Below are 26348 nucleotides of genomic sequence, written 5' to 3' on the forward strand. Positions count from 1 at the left end.
ATGAAGGAAATCATGGGATCAAGATAGAGGAAAAACAATAAATGGACAACAACCCAGCAATATCAAAATATGTTTTAATAAGCCTATAAAATAATTCCAGTGATTGATGTGAAATACAATGAAACACCAGAGAAATTAAAGACCTCAGGTTTTATGGTATCAGAATATACTGTACTGACAAACACAGAATATATGTGGCTGGATCTTGGCAGCCTGTGGAAACAATACTACAGGGATCCCATTTAAATTTCAACAAGGCCCAATGAGTCACAGTTTAATGCAAACTTGTTTGGGTGAGAAAGAAATAATGCCTCTTGCAATGGCAAGATAATGAGGCTCCCGATTTTTCTCCAATAATTTGTTCTCTATCCTCCCTGCTGCAGCCTTAATTCAGGCATCATCCTTCTCCCCTGGATAACTCCACTGGCCTCCTGCCTGGCCTTCTATAACCAAGTATTTTTCTACCTGATTATGAGAGAAAGCTTTCTGCATCTCAAATCTGATCATGCCAGTGTTCTGTTTCAGTACTGGCTTTCCAGAACCTACAAGATAAATAAAGTCCAATCTCCTCCTATACTGACTCCTAAATTACACCTGCCACTCCCACCTCATTTATGTTCTAGAAATACTTTAGTTCTCAGAACACATCACAAGATTTCAAACCTCAGTGTCTGAACTATCCCCTTTCTCCACCCTCCCTTGTAAAGTATTTCCAAAGATGCCTACCTCCACCTCCGAAGAAAAACAAACAAACAAACAAACTTGTTTGGACAGAGCATTTTCATCCAACTTTGTCAAGTTGCAAATAAGTTATTAAGAAACGTCATAAACATGTTTACCACAAAACTTGTTTTTCAACGTGTTATTGAGAGAAAAGCTTAAAAAGTAAAAAAGCAGAGGAAGGGACATATTTATACCTGAAAAGTGAGCAATGTATACAAGCTTGTTTGCATTTGACAGAAAACTGTGAAGGTGATGAAAAGGATCTATACTCAGACTCCTGACTGAAGCCATAATCCCCCAGTAAAAGTTTTAGCATAAAAGCTCAGGCAGCTCACTCCCTCACTGCCGTTAGGAGCTTATAATGTCCCTGTACCTCTCTGGAGAGTTCAGAGAGGTATATATATATTATATATATATATATATATATATAATATATATATATGGAAATGTGTTATTTTTCCTTCCATGTAAATACACAAAGTGGTGACAAGAGCAGATTTGCATGTATTTACATTTCTCTATTTCAGAAAGTGGGTGCCAAGGAGAATTGAATAGAATAAAACACATACTTGTGTTTTTTTTAACATGATTTTATTCTATTATCTCTGCTGAAAAGAATTCTTTGAAGAGTCAGGAATATATTTAAGAGTAAGTAAAAGTTACATAAAATCATGGTTTGTATAAATAGCATGGATATTATAAATCTACTGGAGGTAATTATGGTCTCCAAACCTCTCATACCATCAGGGGTCTTGAGAAATGGAAGGATGTATTATTTGTGGTTTAGAAATCCCAAAATACCTAGCACAGCATTGTCAACACAGCTGGTATTTAGTGCAAAATTAAAACTCAAAGTATGACCTATATCATATTCAGAAACCACTAGCTATTTGGAAGTAGAGTTTGAAAGGATATTACAGTTTGTGTAAATGTCGTCCATTCGAAGCTAAATGATTGCTTGGTAGATGAATGAAAAAAATTCAAATCTGCATTTCTGATCATCCTATTGAAAAAGCACCAGATATTTTTCACTCTAAAATTTCTGTAACATACATGATGCCCTTCTAAAGTTGAATATTTGGAAGAGCACTAAGCAGTCATTCCTCCCATTCTGTGAAAAATGGGTTATGAGGTACCAGAACCTGACACCCACATCCTCTTTCATCCCTCATTCATCCTCTTTCATTCCCACCACTGAGCAAGCTGAAAATAGACAGTTTTCAAAACCTCTGCCAATTGACTGACTTTTGGTAAGAGATGCTTTGTTCCCAGAATATGAGTACTTCTGTACTTGTGATCATTTTTTAATAGCTATTACCCTATCTTGCATCATCATGATTTGTTTTCTCCAAACAATATTTCTTGTTTTTGCTTCAGCCATAAAATAAGTCTTAGCTGCATATTCTTGTCTAAAATGATAAATGAAACTCTTGGCTTCCATGTCTGGATGGATTGGATTTGGCTATTTGTAGTACTTGGGGCGCATTATTTTCTGAAAGTTTAGTGGTATAAAACTCTCTTCAGTTTTTATTGACCCGTTTATAACAGGTGGCTATTAGGCTTACTGCAGTGCAATTCTTAGATTTTGCAATCTGGTGCAATATAAATAGTTTATGTTAATTAACCCCTTTCCAACTTCTGGGAGAATAGAGACATTTTGATTGCAAATTTCACACTTGGTCATTAACACTATGGTTTCTGAATATGCACTGGACTGTTTTTTTTTTTTTTTTGCGGTATGCGGGCCTCTCACTGTTGTGGCCTCTCCCGTTGCAGAGCACAGGCTCCGGACGTGCAGGCTCAGCGGCCATGGCTCACGGGCCCAGCTGCTCCGCGGCATGTGGGATCCTCCCGGCACGGGGCACGAACCCGTGTCCCCTGCATCGGCAGGTGGACTCTCAACCACTGCGCCACCAGGGAAGCCACTAAACAATCTGTTTTTTAAGTTGAATCTATCCTGAAAAGGCAAGTCACAGCAGCTATGATAGTCTGAATTATTCTCTGGTTACTCATTTATCTGTTTCCTCTATTAGACTGGAGTCTATTTGAGGCCATGCATTTGGTCACCAAATCCTAGCATAATGTCTTAACAGACACATACTACGTAAAAGTTTGCTAAGCTGATCGGAAGATGATCCCCAGTAGCTTCCAGTGTACCTAAGGGGAGAAAGTCTGCCTTTGGAATGCGGAAGTGAAGTTGTGACTTTCCTTGGGTAACACATCCCTCAGTGAGCACAAGGCACACAAGGTCCCCCGCAGCATGGGGGAAGCCGGAGCACACCTCTCCTCTTCTCTCTCCATCCAGGCACGAGGCACACAGCAGTCAGCGGGGCTGTGCAACTCGCCCGCTGAGGGATCCCATCACTAAACATATAGATCCCATTCTCACTGGTTCCCTGGGAAAAGGGGACATTGAAGACCTCCCCTAGGAAACACTGCAACATGGGAGGAGCCCTCTGTTTAATTCAAGTGTCTGATATTAAAAGAAATCTTGTAAAATCAGAATACGTCCAAAACAAACAATGCTAGAATGTTAACTAGACTTATTGTGGTGATGATTTCACAATTTATACAAATATTGAATCATTATGCTCTACACCTGAAAGTAATATAATGTTGTACGTCAATTATACCTCAATTAAAAAAAATTATTTTCACTTAAAAAAACAAGGAAATGATGAGTCCATGAAACTGGGCTATAAACTTTAATTAGTCTGATTCCTAAAAACATTATCTAATTCGAATATCATATTGGTCCATGAAATTTATTATAAAAGCAAAAGATCACTATATATATTTTATAAAAGATCTTATTTATATTTATAATTTTTATAAATTAAATATATTAAGGTAAATGCTTTATAAAATAAATATCATATACTATATTACATATATTTTATAAAATTAAATAGAATATATAAATATATTTTATAAAATATATCTATAAAATACAGTATTTTATATTTTATTTATATAAAATTTATATTTATTTTCTGTAAATATATAAATATATTATGCAAAGGAAATTATGTAAAATGTTATGAGATCATAAGAGCTAAGGTGCACAAAAATATATGACTGTTAATACCACACTGCTACTATTGTAATTTTATGAAGGGCTTTACATGTGGCAGGCATTGTAGTAAATGCTTTGCCTCGTAACTTGCTGGTACGTGTAGATTATTCTTCTGACTTTTCAGATGAGAAAGATGAGTCTTAAAGAAGTTAAAGAGCTTTCTGTAGTCATGCAGCTGAAAGAATGTCAGCATAACCCAAGCATCTGAGCACCTAACCTCTGATTACAATGTGTTGGAGACTAATTCTTTTCATAATAAGCATATTCATTCCTACAATTGGTACAGACAGCAGGCAATGTAAGGAATGTGGACACATGTCACACGTGTCGTGGGAGAATTAGTAGGAAATGCTAAGGAGATTCTTTCACAGAGGATACATGCCAGCTAAGGCTTGCCAGGATATCCTTTGGAATCTGCCTTGATGTTATTGGAAATAAATTTATTCATTGAACAAGTATTTACTGAATAAGTAACTGGGAGAAAAGAAAAGACTTAAAGCAGATGTCCATTTAAGATAGAAGATATAGGGCTTCCCTGGTGGTGCAGTGGTTGAGAGTCCGCCTGCGGATGCAGGGGATGCGGATTCGTGCCCCAGTCCAGGAAGATCCCACAAGCCGCGGAGCGGCTGGGCCCGTGAGCCATGGCCGCTGAGCCTGCGCGTCCGGAGCCTGTGCTCCGCAACGGGAGAGGCCACAACAGTAAGAGGCCCGCGTACCGCAAAGAAAAAAAAAAAAAAGATAGAGGATATAAATTTTAGTAAGGGAATGGAGTGAAGGGGGCAAAGAGAAGGCTAGTAAAATAACCCGGGTAAGAAATGATAAAGGTCTGAACTAACATAGTACCAGTAAGATTGGAAAGAACAAAGTGGGCACAGGAGATACCTGTAGAGTTAAAGCAACTGTGACCAGCCACTGACGGATGGTACAGGGATAGTAAACTATAAGGTTACTCTCAGGTTTCTGCCATGTGGATGGATGGTAGTGCCACTGAATGAGACAGAAAAGAAAGAGAAAATGAGATTTTGTGAGAAAGATGATGAATTTTGGTTTACACTGAAATGAAGTTCCTCTGGCCTTCCAGTTAGTGGTTAGAAACAGGGCTTTGGAGTTCAGGATTAGAGATATAAGATATAGAGTTAATGGCACAGAATGATAACTGAAGCCCAGGGAAACAAGATAAAAGCAAAAGGCAGGTATGACAGGATATCAATATAAGAAGAGCCAGGGAGAACATGGAGGTAGGGATGGAGACCACAGGACTTTGACAGGTCAGGAGGGAATGCAGGAATAAGCAGGGTTACCCCTTCTAGACCCAGTCCTGATCAAATCATATCCTTGACTGAGTCCTGCCATACTTTGACCTCTAGGGAAGCTGTGAAAGTTGAGAGGATCTGGCCTGTCATGTAGCTTAAACACCATCAAATTTCTAGTGAAGATTTTCAAGCAGGCATAGATTTCATGTACAATAGTTGCCTAAACATGCAGCAGAGTCTTACAGTTTGAAACTTTTTGAGGAAACATTTTAAAATTGAGAGAGTCCAGAAAAAGTTATTGATTGTAGTACTTGCTTTTTAGTCTATATTACTATAAGTCATGGCACAGAAAGACGACACCATTCCACTGTTAGAGCATATTTGCAACACTGAACATACTTTTTCAGATAAATGTTTTATTTTCAAATAACTTGAGATTTAGTAAAAAGTCGTGAAGATACTTCAGGGAGTACACACTTCACCCAGTTCCCAGTGACGTTAACATCTTATATAAACATGGCACATTTGTCACAACTAAGATTGACACTGGGGCACAACTACTAATGAAACTCTGGACTTTACTCACATTTCACCCCACTGCATTTAGTTTTCATGTCTCTCTCACCTCCTCTGCTCTGTGACCGTTTCTCAGTCTTTCCTTGTCTTTCATGACCTTGAAAATAGCGGTCAGGTATTTTGTAGAATGATCTTCAATTTGGGTTTCTCTGATTTTTTTCATAGATTAAACTGAGATTATGGGTTTCAGGGAAGTACACGGCAAGTGCCCTCCTCACCCTATACCTAGAGAGAGGGGCGTGTACTACTAACATGAATTATCACTGATGATGTTAATTATGATTCCTTGATTAAGGTGGTATCTGCTAGGTTTCTCTAACGTAAAGACAGTATTTATTCCTTTCCAGAACACGTGTGTACACACACAACAGATTTATTATGTTTTGCTTTAGATAAGATTGGAATCTTGCCAGAGATACCAGCTCATCAGAGCAGACTTTATTGAAGACATCAGAGTACCCTGGAAAATACTTCTCACAGCACTATCATAGTTCTTCCAGCAACCCTAGGGATATCTTATTATATTGATAAAGTAATGAGTCCAATCAGATAGAGTCAGTCTTAAATTTGATGAGCAGCAACAGATATTTAGTATGAACATAAAAAAGCCATTAGTCCATTACAAACCAGTCATGCCCAATACTGATAATCAGTAGATATAAACAGTCTAAAACTCTCCAAGATCATCAGGTAGGTCTGACCCAGACACCTTTCAAATTACTACTTCTCCCCTGGGTGCCTTTAAGAGTGGAGTCTCCATCTCCCCACTTGGTCCTTTTGGTCTCCTGAAAGTAAGCCCCACTGACCGTTGAAGCCAACACTCTTGGGGGCTCATCTCTGGGCACAGGATCCCTGGAATGAGGAGCCTGATGTAGGGCTCAGACCCCTTGCTCCTTGGGGAGAACCTCTGTAGCTGTAATTATTCTCCCACTTGTGGGTCGTCCACCTGGGGGTAAGAGTCTTGACTATACCATGACTCCGCCCCTCCTACCCATCTTGTTATGGTTCCTTCTTTATGGCTTTATTGTATAAGGTCTTTTCTGGTAGGTTTCAATCTATTTCTCTGATAGTTGTTCTGTAAATAGTTGTAATTTTCATGTGCCCCTGAGAGGAGGTGGACTCAAGGTCTTTCTACTCTGTCCTCTTGGGTTAACTGACCAATCCTACAGTCTTTATGTGATATTTAATTTGTAGTCATTAATATTTGTCTGTGTGTATAAAACTTACACATTTGCTCTTATTTATATAATACTCAGCAACCTGCATCATTTGATTAAAAAACTGCTTACAAAAAAAATAACACAGGGGCTTCCCTGGTGGCGCAGTGGTTGAGAGTCCACCTGCCGATGAAGGGGACGCAGGTTCGTGCCCCGGTCCGGGAAGATCCCACATGCCGCGGAGCAGCTGGGCCCGTGAGCCATGGCCGCTGAGCCTGCGCGTCCAGAGCCTGTGCTCTGCACTGGGAGAGGCCACAACAGTGAGAGGCCCGCGTACCGCAAAAAAACCAAAAAACCAAAAAAACAAAAAACGGTATAAATGGGCTAAAATGTATTGAGGTTTTAGCAAATAAAACTAGTATGAGTTTAAATCTATACAATGTACAGCTTGAAATTAACATCAACTTTTCTGCCCAAATTTTGCCCAATATAAAGTCTGTTTAAAACATCAGAAACTGAAGTAACTGATTCTATTGCCATATAATTCTAGGAAATACCCTAACCTGTATTTTAGGAGACCTATTATTCTTAGGGCCTTATAATCTAGATTTCTTCCTGATTCATCCTAAACAATGTATATCTTACATTTTTTGAAACTTGGAGCAATAGCTTTTAATGTTTTCCACTGAATTCCTGGGTTTAGATCTCAAACATGTATTACAGCATCAGAATATATATGTGCTCTTTGAAGATTTAGTCATATCGGATGGCATCCTGATAAATTTATTATTCATGACTCAGTCACAGATAAACAATGTAGCAACATAAAAGCAAAGCATTAAAAAGTCACACGTATCAGAGAACCTTTTTGCAGAGGAATAAAAGTGGTGGAGGAGCAGGTTTAAAACAGATAAATAATAAATAAGGTAATTTAGGGAAATCTTTTCTTTTATGATTAACCTCATGTTCTAGACAGTAAACTCCTTTAGGATAATGACAGACCCTAATCCAAATTCTGTAAAGTTCTAATATGTTACACAGTATGGTTCCTTAACATATTAAATACTACTTTAATTCAATTCATTTATACTACAGTTAATATTTTAAAGTATATGCTAAAAAGATAAGATCTTACTACAAAATATAGACACTTTGAATACAAATTCATATTTATAATTTAGTAAGTGGAAAACAAGAAATGTATGATAATTTTGTAAGATTTATTAGGTGGAGACGTATAGAGGATTTTCTGACACAGTTTATGTGTATTTTAGAAAGAAATTTGTAAAAGCCCTCATGATGATCTCACTTGAGGGTAGGAGAATGTGTGGAGGGGAATCTTTTATGATTTTCCTTTCCAATCTTTCTAATCTTGCTTTTCTCCTGCTATTATGTTAACCCAAAGACAATGCTGTGCTCCCAGGTTAAACATAAAGTCAGGTGGAAGCTCACAGAGAGAGTCCTCAGATTTAACATAACCATCTTTTTCAGTCTGAACAAGAGCTAATTTGGATGGTTTGGTTAGTAATGAATTCAGTTGACCTAACCATGCTTCTTCAAACATCAAGTAACCACACTGTTCTCTGTCGTAAAGCTCTTCAAACGATCTGCTGTTGGTTCACTGAAGTGTTAGCCATCTTCTCTGTGGACTGCCATACTTGGCCACCATCTTCTCCCCTTTGCCATCTAACTTCTATTTGTTTCTCATGTCTCAGCCTTCTCTAAAAAACCTCTCCCCTAACTGCATCATCTCCTGCTCTCCTGTGAGTTCCCCGAGCATCTCTTATACGCACAGGGCTACCGTACAATCGTGAACAAGACAGACCTGATCCCAGCCTAATGGGCTACAGAGTCAAGCTGGGAAGAAAGGCCTTAAGCAAACAATTAGATATACACAATTAACACAATTATTAGAAGTGTTCAGAGTATTGTAAAGGAGAAAAGAGGGAGGCATAGAAATGTAGAGCCGCAGAGCCTAACCCAGAGCTATGGTGGCGGAAAGAGGACGTCCTTGAGGATGTCAGGCATACTCTGCCATCATGGCCTTGGCAAAGACAAGGAAAAATACACACACAAAAAAAGAATCAAAATATATTCACAACATTCTAGAGAGAGGGGGCAACATATATACAAAAAACACCTTAAGGCAAAGGAGAGGAGGGAATCTGGCATATTTTGGGAACAAGGAGAAAGGGGGGACTCAAGATGAGGCTGGAGAATGCACTGGACCCAAAGCATGCCAACCACGGAGGTGCCCAGCTCCCATTCTCTCCACAAGGACCTCGCTACTGGGCTGAGAGGAGGGCAGCTGGCTACCCAGCCCAGCGGCAACCCCTTCATGACACAGCACAGCCTGCCACCAGGGCCATGCACGTCCCTGGCGGCCTCCAGCCTATGACTAAGCACGGTGGGAGCAGGAGGGTGCGGCCCTTTCTGCCCAATGCAGGAGTCCTCTAATAGGTCCTCTCGCTCCAGGCCTCCACTGGCTCGGCCAAGACTTTGTCCTATTTGTTTCACAGATTATATACACCTGATTATCCTCCTCCCCTAGTTTGACGCTCTCTCTGGACTTTGGCCTTGTTGAGTTTGAGATACGATGATTTGTTTTGAGATTCAATGACTGAATGCTGTATTAGAGACACTATCAATTAGACACAACAAATGACACTCACATAATTTCATTCCCAGCTTTCAATATACTCAGTGGAAGTACTAGGAAAACTGAAACAGTTGTGAAGATTTAGAATTTTTTTCCAAGAAACTCAACATCAGCTATGTCGGGATGAAGCAGATAACTCTCAATAGGTTGTCTTCTGTTTTCCTTAAACAAATATATTATTACCGCAATTGACTGCTGGAAGTAGCACATTAGGTGCAGCTCAAGCTACAACAGAGATGAGAAATGTTCGTTCAGTTACATTTATCGAGTTTGCAGAGTGAGCTACTTGTCAATAATTACAATAGTTGACAAGGCTTTCCTTCAAAGGGAGAAAAGGATCTACTACCCCAACTTAATAAATATACTTTAGAATAAATCTTTCATAACTTCTGCGAAGGAGTGAGTTTTTATTAGGGGTGCATCTCCACTGCCTAGGCCATCCCGCCACACGTGTACTAGCCCTGTAGTTGGACTGTATGAGACATGTGGATTGACCCCCCCCACCTGCTCCAGTCCAAGACAATCAGGTTATTCTCATCATCCTTTGCCAAAACCAAGGGGTGGTTAATGGAGAGATTTCAGGACTTAGGTCTCATGACGGTGGGAAGTGACGACCCTGCCCCTCAATCCCTCTAGATGTAACGGTGTAAAAAAAATGGCTACAAGCAGCCATTGCAGACAGTCAGGGGAACCAGACTGAAGAGAAAGCTTACACAGCAGAGCCAAGACAATGGAAGAAGCAGACATGAGATCTGACTGCGCTGTGTCTGAATTCGGCCCTACCCCGTTCGATTACTGAGGAAAGGCTGAAACACGTCTCCTGTTACTTGTACAGTGAAAACCATCCTAATGTACAGAGGTGTTTTCCTAGTTTTCTTAGTTTAAAAATGACACATTGGATCATGCATCTCAGCTTACCTTCCTGCCCTTCCCAGGAAAATAATGGTCAATTGTCACTCACTGCTTCAGGTTTAATTTCGTGGATCTTCACGGAATACAGACTTTAAAAAGTCTGCATATCATTTCAACAAGTATCAGAAAAATTGTGAAATATAAAAACATACAAATTTGTGCATTAGCTAATTGATGTGATTATACGCTTGGGTGCTATGTGAAAATCACTATTGAACACCTTAAAGAGTCCACACGTGCAAAGCAGCAGACTCTTTTCTCATTTAAAAAAAAAGTCAGTAATATTTTATTTGTTTATATACGAGTTTGCAATGTTGGCCAAATCTAGGCCATAGTTGTTTGTTTGTCTTGCCTACATAATATATAAACACACAAACACAAACACACACAGCTTTTCAGGGCAACAACCAACCTGAGATAGAAAGCAGCTACTCCCTTTAGGCTGAGAATGAGCTGCCAGTTTTGTTTGCTTTATACAAGGTCCACTTCACCCATTTTGGGACCTCATCACAGTAAGGTTCTGGAATCTGTGACCTATGATTCAAGTGCTAATGTTTTGACAGCTAAGTGCAGATTTATTCATATACTGAAAAAACCTGACAAGGGAATCCAGATAAGCAGCACAAAAGCAAATAATGATTTCAGATAAGTAAAAACAGGATTTTTCACATCCTTGGTGTAAGACTCTTAACCACCAAATAGGCGCCTATCTTACCTGTAGGTCTTTTTCTTCTATCTTATTTCGGAGCACTTCAAGGCACTTGGTAAAGTCAGTATGGTATTGATCAGGAGTTGAAATAATTTCACATCCCTGTGTTAAATAAGATAAAAGGTAGGAATAAGTAATGATGTCAGCCTAGGAACAAGATCAAGAGCTATAAAAGTAAAGAGGAAGTGTCAGACATATCCCATCATGCCTGTATTATACCTTGATCATTAGAATCATTCTCATTATCTTTATTATTTCACATAACAAGACATCTCAGCAATGATGTTAGACTATCACAATAACGACCTGATTACGACAAGCACTTTACCCAAAAAAGTACAAATTATACTACATTAATGGTCTTTAAAAATCACTGCTGTGATGACATTCAAGATTAGCATAAGGACTCAGGTACAAGTATTATAAAATATATTCACAGAGAAATTACCTGAAATTAAACTATTTCTAAAAAACTTTGAGTTTCTTCGAGCAGACTTCCTAAGTTTACCCACACAACAGAAAAACTAATACTGAACTAATGATAAACTACAACTACATTTTAAGTAAAATCAAGTTAGATGTCCTATAAAATTCCTTTACAGCACCCTATTTTCCTCATGTAAAAAAGAAGTAGGAAGAGAGATGCCTGTGTAAATATGTCTCCTGGATTACCTTTTGGACATAATGAAGTGAATTTATAAGTTCTTTGCCTTTTCTACAACAGATAACTAGTGAAAAACACTGAAAAATATTTATAAATATAGTGCCACAAAAGTGCCAGCTTGTTGGCACTAGTGAACTGAGGTGGTGCAAGAAACGATATTTTTGAAATGACACCTTTCTCTCCAATGTCTTACGGAAGCAAAGGTATGTAAAACCAGAGCACGAGGGGACTTCCGACTTCTTAATTCAGGAATAAAACAATGTAAGGTCTCTGACAAACAGCTGAGTAAGTGAAAGTTAAATATAATCTAGTATATAAAGTTGCCATTCGAAGAGTTTTCAAGGATGAGAGAAAGCAAATTAACCAAATTAACGGAGCAAATTAACCAAAGTGGAACAAATTGCGTGCGCACGCGTGTGCGCGCACACACACACACACGCACACGCACACACACAGAGAGGCAAAAATTCATGTCTGGCAAATCCTTGCCTATAGCTTTGGGACCACAGGATCTTCGGGCAAGAGAAGACTCTGCTCCTTGAGTACAGGGAAACTGACCACTGCATTTCAGTTGCTAAGACAATACCAGAGAGACTTCCGGGTAAGATGGCGGAAGAGTAAGACGCGGAGATCACCTTCCTCCCCACAGATACACCAGAAATACAGCTACACGTGCAACAACTCCTACAGAACAACTACTGAACGCTGGCAGAAGACCCCAGACCTCCCAAAAGGCAAGAAACTCCCCACATACCTGGGTAGGGCAAAGCAGAGAGATTCCCGCAGAGAGAAGCGGTGCCGAGCGGCACTCACCAGCCCGAGAGGCTTGTCTGCTCCCCCGCCAGGGCGGGCGGCGCTGGAGCTGAGGCTCGGGCTTCGGTCAGAGCGCAGGGAGAGGACTGGGACTGGCGGCGAGAACTCAGCCTGAAGGGGGCTAATGTGCCACAGCTAGCCGGGAGGGAGTCCGGGAAAACTCTGGAGCTGCCGAAGAGGCAGGAGACTTTTTCTTCCCTCTTGGTTTCCTGGTGCGCGAGGAGAGGGGATTAAGAGCGCCGCGTAAAGGAGCTCCAGAGACGGGCGCGAGTCGCGGCTGAAAGCGCGGAGCCCAGAGACGGGCGTGGGACGCTGGGGCTGCTGCTGCCGCCGCCAAGAAGCCTGTGTGCGAGCGCAGGACACTGTCCACACCGCCCTTCCGGGAGCCTGTGCAGCCTGCCACTGCCGGGGTCCCGGGATACAGGGGCGGCTTCCCTGGGAGAACGCACGGCGCGCCCCGGGCTGGTGCAACATCACGCCGACCTCTGCCGCTGCAGGCACGCCCCGCAGTCCGTGCCCCTCCCTCCCGCCCGGCCTGAGTGAGCCGGAGTCCCCGAAGAGGCTGCTCCTTTAACCCTGTCCTGTCTGAGCGAAGAACAGACGCCCTCCGGCGACCTACACGCAGAGGCGGGGCCAAATCCAAAGCTGAGACCCAGGAGCTGTGAGAACAAAGAAGAGAAAGGGAAACCTCTCCCAGCAGCCTCAGAAGCAGCGGATTAAAGCTCCACAATCAACTTCATGTACCCTGCATCTGTGGAATACATGAATAGACAACAAATCATCCCAAATTGAGGAGCCAGGAGTCAGTGCTGTGCCTCTGAGGTGGGAGAGCGAACTTCAGGACACTGGTCCACAAGAGACCTCCCAGCTCCACATAATATCAAACGGCGAAAATCTTCCAGAGATCTCCATCTCAACACCAGCACCCAGCTTCACTCAACGACCAGCAAGCTACAGTGCTGGACACCCTATGCCAAACAACTAGCAAGACAGGAACACAACACCACCCATTAGCAGAGAGGCTGCCTCAAATCATAAAAAGTCCGCAAACACCCCAAAACACACCACCAGACGTGGACCTGCCCACCAGAAAGACAAGATCCAGCCTCATCCACCAGAACACAGGCAGTAGTCCCCTCCACCAAGAAGCCTACACAACCCACTAAACCAACCTTAGCCACTGGGGACAGACACCAAAAACAACGGGAACTACGAACCTGCAGCCTGCAAAGAGGAGACCCCAAACACAGTAACATAAGCAAAATGAGAAGACAGAAAAACACACAGCAGGAGAAGGAGCAAGATAAAAACCCACCAGACCTAACAAATGAAGAGGTAATAGGCAGTCTATCTGAAAAAGAATTCAGAATAATGATGGTAAAGATGATCCAACATCTTGGAAATAGAATAGACAAAATGCAAGAAACAGTTAACAAGGACCTAGAAGAACTAAAGACGAATCAAGCATCGATTAAAAACACAATAAATGAAATAAAAAATACTCTAGATGGGATCAATAGCAGAATAACTGAGGCAGAAGAACGGATAAGTGAGGTGGAAGATAAAATAGTGGAAATAACTGCTGCACAGCAAAATAAAGAAAAAAGAATGAAAAGAACAGAGGACAGTCTCAGAGACCTCTGGGACAACATTAAACGCACCAACATTCGAATTATAGGGGTTCCAGAAGAAGAAGAGAAAAAGAAAGGGACTGAGAAAATATTTGAAGAGATTATAGTTGAAAACTTCCCTAATATGGGAAAGGAAATAGTTAATCAAGTCCAGGAGGCACAGAGAGTCCCATACAGAATAAATCCAAGGAGAAATACACCAAGACACATATTAATCAAACTGTCAAAAATTAAACACAAAGAAATCATATTAAAAGCAGCAAGGGAAAAACAACAAATAACACACAAGGGAATCCCCATCAGGATAACAGCTGATCTCTCAGCAGAAACTCTACAAGCCAGAAGGGAGTGGCAGGACATACTTAAAGTGATGAAGGAGAAAAACCTGCAACCAAGATTACTCTACCCAGCAAGGATCTCATTCAGATTTGATGGAGAAATTAAAACCTTTACAGACAAGCAAAAGCTGAGAGAGTTCAGCACCACCAAACCAGCTTTACAACAAATGCTAAAGGAACTTCTCTAGGCAAGAAACACAACAGAAGGAAAAGAACTACAATAACGAACCCAAAACAATTAAGAAAATGGGAATAGGAACATACATATCAATAATTACCTTAAATGTAAATGGACTAAATGCTCCCACCAAAAGACACAGACTGGCTGAATGGATACAAAAACAAGACCCATATATATGCTGTCTACAAGAGACCCACTTCAGACCTAGAGATACATACAGACTGAAAGTAAGGGGATGGAAAAAGATATTCCATGCAAATGGAAACCAAAAGAAAGCTGGAGTAGCAATTCTCATATCAGACAAAATAGACTTTAAAATAAAGACAACTAGAAGAGACAAAGAAGGACACTACATAATGATCAAGGGATCAATCCAAGAAGAAGATATAACAATTGTAAATATTTATGCACCAAACATAGGAGCACCTCAATACATAAGGGAAATATTAACAGCCATAAAAGGAGAAATCGACAGTAACACAATCATAGTAGGGGACTTTAACACCCCACTTTCACCAATGGACAGGTCATCCAAAATGAAAATAAATAAGGAAACACAAGCTTTAAATGATACATTAAACAAGATGGACTTAATTGATATTTATAGGACATTCCATCCAAAAACAACAGAATACACATTTTTCTCAAGTGCTCATGGAACATTCTCCAGGATAGATCATATCTTGGGTCACAAATCAAGCCTTGGTAAATTTAAGAAAATTGAAATTGTATCAAGTATCTTTTCCGACCACAATGCTATGAGACTAGATATCAATTACAGGAAAAGAGCTGTAAAACATACAAACACATGGAGGCTAAACAATACACTACTTAATAACGAAGTGATCACTGAAGAAATCAAAGAGGAAATTAAAAAATACCTAGAAACAAATGACAATGGAGACACGACGACCCAAAACCTATGGGATGCAGCAAAAGCAGTTCTAAGAGGGAAGTTTATGGCAATACAATCACACCTTAAGAAACAGGAAATATCTCGAATAAACAACCTAACCTTGCACCTAAAGCAATTAGAGAAAGAAGAACAAAAACATCCCAAAGTTAGCAGAAGGAAAGAAATCATAAAAATCAGATCAGAAATAAATGAAAAAGAAATGAAGGAAACGATAGCAAAGATCAATAAAACTAAAAGCTGGTTCTTTGAGAAGATAAACAAAATTGATAAACCATTAGCCAGACTCATCAAGAAAAAAAGGGAGAAGACTCAAATCAATAGAATTAGAAATGAAAAAGGAGAAGTAACAACTGACACTGCAGAAATACAAAAGATCATGAGAGATTACTATAAGCAACTCTATGCCAATAAAATGGACAACCTGGAAGAAATGGACAAATTCTTAGAAATGCACAACCTGCCAAGACTGACTCAGGAAGAAATAGAAAATATGAATAGACCAATCACAAGCACTGAAATTGAAACTGTGATTAAAAATCTTCCAACAAACAAAAGCCCAGGACCAGATGGCTTCACAGGCGAATTCTATCAAGCATTTAGAGAAGAGCTAACACCTATCCTTCTGAAACTCTTCCAAAATATAGCAGAGGGAGGAACACTCCCAAACTCATTCTACGAGGCCACCATCACCTTGATACCAAAACCAGACAAGGATGTCACAAAGAAAGAAAACTACAGGCCAATATCACTGATGAACATAGATGCAAAAATCCTCAACAAAATACTAGCAAACAGAATCCAACAGCACATTAAAAGGATCATACACCATGATCAAGTGGGGTTTATTCCAGGAATGCAAGGATTCTTCAATATACGCAAATCAATCAATGTGATACACCATATTAACAAGTTGAAGGAGAAAAACCATATGATCATCTCAATAGATGCAGAGAAAGCTTTTGACAAAATTCAACACCCATTTATGATAAAAACCCTGCAGAAAGTAGGCATAGAGGGAACTTTCCTCAACATAATAAAGGCCATATATGACAAACCCACAGCCAGCATCGTCCTCAATGGTGAAAAACTGAAACCATTTCCACTAAGATCAGGAACAAGACAAGGTTGCCCACTCTCACCACTCTTATTCAACATAGTTTTGGAAGTTTTAGCCACAGCAATCAGAGAAGAAAAGGAAATAAAAGGAATCCAAATGGGAAAAGAAGAAGTAAAGCTGTCACTGTTTGCAGATGACATGATACTATACATAGAGAATCCTAAAGATGCTACCAGAAAACTACTAGAGCTAATCAATGAATTTGGTAAAGTTGCAGGATACAAAATTAATGCACAGAAATCTCTGGCATTCCTATATACTAATGATGAAAAATCTGAAAGTGAAATCAAGGAAACACTCCCATTTACCATTGCAACAAAAAGAATAAAATATCTAGGAATAAACCTACCTAAGGAGACAAAAGACCTGTATGCAGAAAATTATAAGACACTGATGAAAGAAATTAAAGATGATACAAATAGATGGAGAGATGTACCATGTTCTTGGATTGGAAGTATCAACATTGTGAAAATGACTCTACTACCCAAAGCAATCTACAGATTCAATGCAATACCTATCAAACTACCAATGGCATTTTTCACAGAACTAGAACAAAAAATTTCACAATTTGTATGGAAACACAAAAGACCCCGAATAGCCAAAGCAATCTTGAGAACGAAAAATGGAGCTGGAGGAATCAGGCTCCCTGACTTCAGACTATACTACAAAGCTACAGTAATCAAGACAGTATGGTACTGGCACAAAGACAGAAAGATAGATCAATGGAACAGGATAGAAAGCCCAGAGATAAACCCACGGACATATGGTCACCTTATCTTTGATAAAGGAGGCAGGAATGTACAGTGGAGAAAGGACAGTCTCTTCAATAAGTGGTGCTGGGAAAACTGGACAGGGACATGTAAAAGTATGAGATTAGATCACTCCCTAACACCATACACAAAAATTAGCTCAAAATGGATTAAAGACCTAAATGTAAGGCCAGACACTATCAAACTCCTAGAGGAAAACATAGGCAGAACACTCTATGACATAAATCACAGCAAGATCCTTTTTGACCCATCTCCTAGAGAAATGGAAATAAAGACAAAAATAAACACATGGGACCTAATGAAACTTCAAAGCTTTTGCACAGCAAAGGAAACCATAAACAAGACCAAAAGACAACCCTCAGAATGGGAGAAAATATTTGCAAATGAAGCAACTGACAAAGGATTAATCTCCAAAATTTATAAGCAGCTCATGCAGCTCAATAGCAAAAAAACAAACAACCCAATCCAAAAATGGGCAGAAGACCTAAATAGACATTTCTCCACAGAAGATATACAGACTGCCAACAAACACATGAAAGGATGCTCAACATCTTTACTCATTAGAGAAATGCAAATCAAAACTACAATGAGATATCATCTCACACCAGTCAGAATGGCCATCATCAAAAAATCTAGAAACAATAAATGCTGGAGAGGGTGTGGAAAAAAGGGAACACTCTTGCACTGCTGGTGGGAATGTGAATTGGTACAGCCACTATGGAGAACAGTATGGAGGTTCCTTAAAAAACTACAAATAGAACTACCATATGACCCAGCAATCCCACTACTGGGCATATACCCTGAGAAAACCATAATTCAAAAAGAGACATGTACCAAAATGTTCATAGCAGCCCTATTTACAATAGCCTGGAGATGGAAACAACCTAAGTGTCCATCATCGGATGAATGGATAAAGAAGATGTGGCACATATATACAATGGAATATTACTCAGCCATAAAAAGAAATGAAATTGAGCTATTTGTAATGAGGTGGATGGACCTAGAGTCTGTCATACAGAGTGAAGTAAGTCAGAAAGAGAAAGACAAATACTGTATGCTGACACATATATATGGAATTTAAGAAAAAAATGTCATCAAGAACATAGGGGTAAGACAGGAATAAAGACACAGACCTACTAGAGCATGGACTTGAGGATATGGGGAGGGGGAAGGGTAAGCTGTGACAAAGTGAAAGAGCGGCATGGACATATATACACTACCAAACGTAAGGTAGATAGCTAGTGGGAAGCAGCCGCATAGCACAGGGAGATCAGCTCGGTTCTTTGTGACCGCCTGGAGGGGTGGGATAGGGAGGGTGGGAGGGAGACGCAAAAGGGAGGGGATATGGGAACATATGTATATGTATAACTGATTAAATTTGTAAAATAAAAAAAAAAAAAAAATTAAAAAAAAAAACAAAAAAAAAAAAAAAAAAAAAAAAGATTACGGTAAAAGGATCAATATTGCAAATAATATAATCAGCCTATATGCATAATGTTGAATATATTTACCAAGTTAATCACTATATAAATAAAACTCTTCTTATTAATGAAAAAAAAAAAAAAAAAAAAAGACAATACCAGCACATACCAAGCAGTCTACAGAAGTTTGATGGATGGATAAATGATGGATGGATTAAAACCATTTCTCTCCTCATGGGACTAATGGTACGTTTCTCTGAAATATTAATGTGGATAAATCAGACTATGAGTCTAACTCAGAAAAGCAACAATGACATTATTTTTTCAGGCATTACGCTACCTGCTGCCATTAGGAAACTATGTAACACTTATTTTAATGTATGATTAATCAGGTTCTTAAAATGGTGACAAATATTAGTGCTTCATATGCAATTATATAAACTAAAATTTAACAATACATTAATGTTAACAAAGTGAACATCCAATCAGGTAAAGTGAAATACAACTGTACCACTGAGGCTTAACCAATATAGCAGTATAAAGTACTACATAAATAATTCACAGTATTTTTTAATGAGTCATTATTTCTCAATAGAAAGAAAAATGACAAGGAAACAAACTGATATCAGGAACTTAGTAAAATTTAGCAATAAACAGTTTTCAGAACATGCCCTGGAATGGTAATAGTTCAAGTTAATTTCCAATAGTGCTGGCATCTATAGCTATAGCAAACACAAAAATATATGCTCATAATATATGATCCTAATCTCAGTAAAATCACAAGTCATCTAAAAAGCAAAGGTTTATGTTCAGTGTGGTATATTTTAAAAAGAAAAAAGGTTCAAGTAAGGGTTATGGTAAATACTCAGATTAACCAAATAATTTTATTATTAGATTAGTTAACCAAATAATTTTATTATTATTTAAATTATTAATAGTCTACCTTACAAATATTACAATATTTTATTAATGACCAAATAACTGTATTATTACATCTATCTTATGACTATTAAAATATTAGCTTTAAGCTGTAAGCTCCATGAAGGTACCCACTATGTCCCTTTGTTCATTATTGCATCTGCATACAAGAACCCAACACAGGACACAGCAAGTGGTAAGCATTCAATAATGAATAAAGTCATTTATAAAAGCCTGAGATAAATTACCACTCTAGACCAGGCATCAGCAAAGTTTTTCTGTAAAGGGCCAGAAAGTAATTCTTTTAGGCTTTGCAGGCCAAAGGGCCTCTGTTCCAACTACTCAGCTCTCCCTCTGTATCATGGAAACATCTACTACAGACAAAAAAAAAATGAGTAGGAATGGCTGTGTTCCAAAAAAACGGAAATGTGAATTTCACATAATTTTCACGTTATGAAATATTATTATTCTTTTGATTTTTTTTCCAACCATTTAATACTGTAAAAACCATTCTTAGGTTGCCAGCTATACAAAAGCAGACAGCGGATGAGATTTGGCCTGTGGGCTGTAGTTTATCAACCAATCCCCATTCCAAGCCCACAAATAGTTTTTGTGATTTTAACCACCAAACTCTGTACATGTTTGAGGAATTTAATATGAGGGAAAAGTTTCAAGCCTTTAAAAAAAATCTCTGCGAACTCCCTTTTCCTTATCTGTAATGGACCTAGCATGCAAACTAACAGTGCTGTTGAGAGGCCCTGTATAATGCCCAGAAAGCACTGGGCACAGAGATGCACACAAAGCAAATTCTCACCTCAGCACTTCTGAACAATCTCTAGAAACATGGATGCTACAGTCACACCACCTCGCATCAAAGATCACTAGAGTAAGCGAAATATTGCTAATATTCCCCATAGAACTTTGTGTGGAGGCTTATAAAACTATTTTTGAATTCACTGACAACCTGTAAGAAATTATTACAAGACAATGAGTGTCATTAATCAACCTAATTTCAAAAGATCAATGCAAAAGCCATTAGACTGTCATTCTCAATTAATTTTACTGTTTGCCAATAATTCAACTAAAATAGGTTAATGAGTTTTTACATTTAACACACGTAAAACCTATCAGGTTATATTATGCTGACTCCTTTAAAACTCCTTAATTGGAAAGGAAACAAATCCTTTGGAAAAAAATTATAACAACGTATCAATTGTTATTTCATGCACTCTATCCAGAGAGAGACTTAGCCTCCTTAAAACAAGAGGCAAGTCCAGTGAAAGCATTCCCAAACTTGCTATTTGCTTATTCATTTTAGGATAAGTCATTTAGTGCACATCCATCTAGCCAGGACAAGAAAGGACTTGTGAAAATTATCCTGCAAAAATTTTATGGAGCTCTGAGACTCCTACTGTAACTTTATGGACTGTGTTTATAAGGTTAAAAGTTTAGAAGTGTTATTTCCTTGTAGGTACCATGCACACCAATTCTGAACATTTATTTGGAGTGACTTGCATATAGCTTCTCACCTAGCAGAATTAAATACGTCTGTAGCTACAAAATCTAAAATGCTTTTCAACAGATTATCTTCCTAACAACATATAACTTAATTCTCTGAAAAATCAGATAACCTCAAAAGAATCTTAAAATTAGAATCTTAAAATTGTGATCTGTTGATAATTAACTATCTTCCTCACTAAATCAATAATGATAATAAAAAGTAACATTTGAGTACACATCTTGTTATATGAGATATGAGTCACTTTATATGAATTATGTTCTTGAATCTCTAAGACAACCTTATAAGGTTAATATAATTATCACATTTTAAGATGTGTAAACTGAAGTTTAGAGAGATTAAATAACCTGTCCAAAGTCACACAGCTGCTTTCGGACATAGTATGTCATCTGAAGCCCATACTCGTAACCTACCATGCTTTGTACTCAACCCTGCCTAATTAAACTTTGGGTATTTTGGAATGTTTAAGCAGAAAAACACCTTTATAATTTATACTGAACCTTTATTTAGTTGCTTTTCTCCTGTTTTAAATACCTGAAAATCCTTTAGCTTTTAGACAGACATGACCCCTACCTGACTCCATGCTGATTCTGTTGTAGCCCAAGGCTTGGGACCCTCAGAGCACCCACAGACATCTGAAATGGGCAGTGAGTGCTTAGCTATCCTTCTCATCCCTTTTTTCTGCTTTCCCAACTCATTATATTATCACTATATTTATCAGTTATATTCATGACATAATTCACTTTTTTTGGGCTATTAAACATATCGTTCTGATCAATATCTCTGTATAGAAGTGTTTATTTCTGGTTATTTTCTTAGAATTGAATTCTTAAAATGAAATTACTGGGGAAATTATAAGAACATTTTTTTATAACCCTTGGTAGATGTTGCCAGAGTTTCCTGCCTTTCCAGGCAGGCTGTAAATATGAATATTCCTACTGGTGTATGAAGGTGAAAAAAAATTTCTTCTTTTAAAATATAAGTAACAGTAGGAAAGATAATTCATCATGAATTTCTTACTGTGAATTAACTTACTTGCCATACTTCCTTCTTACTCACAAACAGATCAGTTTCATTAAGGAAAACATGACTTTCATTGGAGAGGAAGGGAAAAGAAAGTTAAGATAATTTTGGAGTGTGAAGCAGGGTTGAGACTGAAGTGGTTCACCCAACTGAGGACTAAGGAGCTAAAGGACAGTATGAAAGAAACGGACACTTCTGGGAGGGGAAACAGGTGTCAATCAAGGGTAAAGAAAAGGAGGCAAGAAGATGTCAAAGGCCACCTTTCAAGTTGGCTCTGAAAAGATGAAATACAATTTATTATCCCATCACATTAGAATATTGATACGTTTTTAAAGAAATAAGCAAGGATAATAAGAGCTTTATGGGGTCTTAAAATTCTAGCTCCCACACACTTTATTTTCCCCTATCCATTGCTGAAGTAGCCTTTCTTCCTGTATGTTAGCATACATTTAAAAATATTTAGGGAGATATACTCGAGTCTTAAAAAAAGTTGAATACATTACACTTTTAATAATGAGGTTCCATAATCTTTTATTAAACTGAATTGACCAGAACTCTGTAATAAGAAACTGCCTGCCAGATTAAGAGCACAGCAGGCATAAAGCAAAATGACTTATACTCTGAATAATCAAAGATAGAGATCTAAAATTAGCCCAAACTCGTTCTCAAATTTGCTAAGAAGGGGAATAGTTACATAAAGTCGATTGAAATCTAAATGATCTATGTTCCTTGACACAGGTATGAAAATTGTCTTTTTACTCTGTAGAGATGTAATCACAAAGTAACCATTTCCCACTTTCCTCTTTATTGTATAAAGCATACTATGGTAGATTACTACTTCCGTTTTATTTACCAGACTTCTAAAAACAACTCTACTTTAAAACTAAAAAGTTTTCTTTAAATTGTCAAATGACAGCTGATGAGTAACAATTTCTTCAGCAAGAATGTCACATGATTAAACTCTTAAAAATTCTAAGTAACAAGTTGCCTAATGTAACCCAGTGTTCTTTTTCTGTTTTTCTAGACAGTGTATAAAAGAAGAGAACAAACATAATTTACCTTGTAGCGATTCTCCATTCAGTCCCAAACATAAAGAGACATTCTAATCTGCTATAATCTTCACTGCCCTGGGTGTTGTAAAATAACCTTTCCTTTCAACACAGCATTGAACGAAAACTTTAAGCGTTTGAAACAAGAAAGCCACCACGTCTATTAACAGAAGTCAAAAGTTATTTTAAAACAGCACAGGGTCTCAAAATGATGGCTTCCTTCCTAAAAGCAGAGCCAGAGTTCCCAGTGGAACAGGGTGGGTGTCCAAAAGACTTAACATAGCAGGCTCAAGAATGCTTTTCTAAAGCCTGCTTGCATGGTTGGCCTTCGTACTAACACCTGGAGGACCTGAATGTCAAACAGTTCCCTATACTGATAAACAACTTTCCCCAATAGTGGCTCACTGTGCCTACATTATTTGTACAAACAATGTGGTTTATGCTAAGCACCTGCTTTCTTTCTTTTTTTTTACATCTTTATTGGAGTATAATTGCTATACCATGGTGTGTTAGTTTCTGCTTTATAACAAAGTGAATCAGTTATACATATACATATGTTCCCATATCTCCTCCTTCTTGCATCTCCCTCCCACCCTCCCTATCCCACCCCTCCAGGCGGTCACAAAGCACCGAGCTGATCTCCCTGTGTTATGCGGCTGCTTCCCACTAGCTACCTATTTTACGTTTGGTAGTGTATATATGTCCATGCCTCTCTCTCTTTGTCACAGCTTACCCTTCCCTCTCTCCATGTCCTCAAGTCCATTCTCTAGTAGGTCTGTGTCTTTATTCCTGTCTTACCCCTAGGTTCTTCATGACATTTTTTTCTCTTAAATTCCATATATATGTGTTAGCATATGGTATTTGTTTTTTTCTTTCTGACTTACTTCACTCTGTATGACAGACTCTAGGTCTATCCACCTCATTACAAATAGCTCAATTTCATTTCCTTTTATGGCTGAGTAATATTCCATTGTATATATGTGCCACATCTTCTTTATCCATTCATCCGATGATGGACACTTAGGTTGTCACCTGCTTTCTTTTTGCCCCCAGTAAAATTCTGGGCATTGGGTCTCGAATGAGCTTCCCTGGTGACAACACATCACACTTGTTACAATTTGATTAAGCACATCCTACGTGACTCCACTGGGAAAGGACTCGTGCAACTGGTGACTTATTTCCTCCAGAATTTTCCCCCCAAGTGCCTTTTCCCTTTGCTGATTCTGCTTCCTATACTCACAGCTGTGAGTTATTACAGTGACAGGCTGACTATACGAGTCCTGTGAGTCCTCTAGTGAATTACAGAACATGGAGGTGGTCTTGGGAACCCTCTAAACAAAGAGCTACAGAGATTCTTCCTCTACTAGGATGCTTGTATAAGCTTCTAGTCTATAATATTCCTATAAGTATCTAGACGCAGAGATCTGGTCTTGTCCAGGTGCCATTCCTTCACACCCACTACAAATATGCCAAGGATGGACTTGCCCTCCATCAGCGCTCTCTGCCAACTCTCCCTAGAAAAGCAAGGATGTGGTGGGGCAGGAGTGGGAGCGCTGAAGGTAACCGTGGTGGAGGTTATTGTTCGATTACTCAGAACTAAGCAGAACCTGAAAAGGAAAACTGAATGCTCACAAAGGAAAGGAGGCCACAAGATTTCCTCAGCATGTGAAACTGATCCTCACTTCACTTTGAGAAAACTCCCTCCTTTCAACTAGAGGATTATGGCATAATGGCTAGAAAAGAGCACGGATTCTGGGACAAGAATGCCTGTTTGGAGCCTACTTAAACCATTTCCTAGTTGTGTAAGCTTGGGCAAGTTACTCAGCCTCTATGCTTCCATACTCATCTGTAAAATGTAGGTGACAGTTCCAACCTAATATATATATATATATTTTTTTGCAGTACGCGGGCCTCTCATTGTTGTGGCCTCTCCCGTTGCGGAGCACAGGCTCCGGACGCACAGGCTCAGCAGCCATGGCTCACGGGCCCAGCCGCTCCGCGGCATGTGGGATCTTCCTGGACCAGGGCAAGAACCCACGTCCCCTGCGTCGGCAGGCAGACTCTCAAACACTGCGCCACCAGGGAAGCCCCAACCTAATAAAATTTGATGCAAGGATTAAATGAATTTATAAATGAAAGTACATATAAAAGTGTCTGTCATATTGTGAGCACGTTAAAGCAATTGCCAGCTATTACTCTTTTCAAGGTTATATTGATTATTTCTCTCATCAACTTTTAAAAGTAGAGAAAACCTGAAATAGTACAACAAACTTATAAGCATCCAAATACATTTTAGCCTGTTGGAAACCAATATCTTACTTTAACTGTTAGTGGGTAAAGGGTAGCTTTTCAATGGTGAAACTCACTTGAGAAGTATAACACTAAGGTAAACAAAATTAAAATTTTGGCAGACTTACTTAGAATGATACTGTGCATGCTGAATTTCCAAGAGGGACATAGAGAATGTCAAATTTCACAAACTCATTTGATCAAAGACATCTTTTTTATACCAAGTATCTAAAAGAAGGATTAGACACCTGAGTCATATAAACTTTCATGAGAACCTACTAATTCCTAGGGATTCCAGAAGGAATGACCAAGACTTCAGGTTGCAGGAGATCACATATTACATATTAATACGGATAAGGAGGAAAATTATGATAAAATTGTTTTGATCAAGCTCTACAAGGAAAGAACAAAGGAAAGAATACCCAACGGCTACAGGTGGGGAACCGTGGGGGGAAGACGGATGAGTAGGGGGTTCCATGATCCAAGTGAACGAGGGAAGAGAAACAGTGACAGAGGCCCCAGAGACCACAGAGTTACAGAAGAGACAGGCTGGGCTGGCCCAGGAGTCACATGTGAGGCACTTGGGAGGGCTTAAAAATTTAAAGGGCATAGGCTCCCCCTTTTTAAATGCCTT

General features: G+C 39.0%; 1 protein-coding gene across 2 annotated transcripts in view; it reads right to left on the reverse strand.

Moving 5' to 3' along the window:
- TPK1 (thiamin pyrophosphokinase 1) overlaps nt 1-26348 on the reverse strand; it is a 350278-nt gene that overhangs the window by 154710 nt on the left and 169220 nt on the right. For both annotated transcript variants that reach the window (XM_060108529.1, XM_060108530.1), the window contains exon 6: nt 11072-11167. In XM_060108529.1, coding sequence (XP_059964512.1) covers nt 11072-11167 — 96 coding nt within the window. The remainder of the gene's footprint in view (nt 1-11071; nt 11168-26348) is intronic.

The sequence above is a fragment of the Mesoplodon densirostris genome, chromosome 9, assembly GCF_025265405.1.
Source record: "Mesoplodon densirostris isolate mMesDen1 chromosome 9, mMesDen1 primary haplotype, whole genome shotgun sequence".
Taxonomy (NCBI): Eukaryota; Metazoa; Chordata; class Mammalia; order Artiodactyla; family Ziphiidae; genus Mesoplodon; species Mesoplodon densirostris.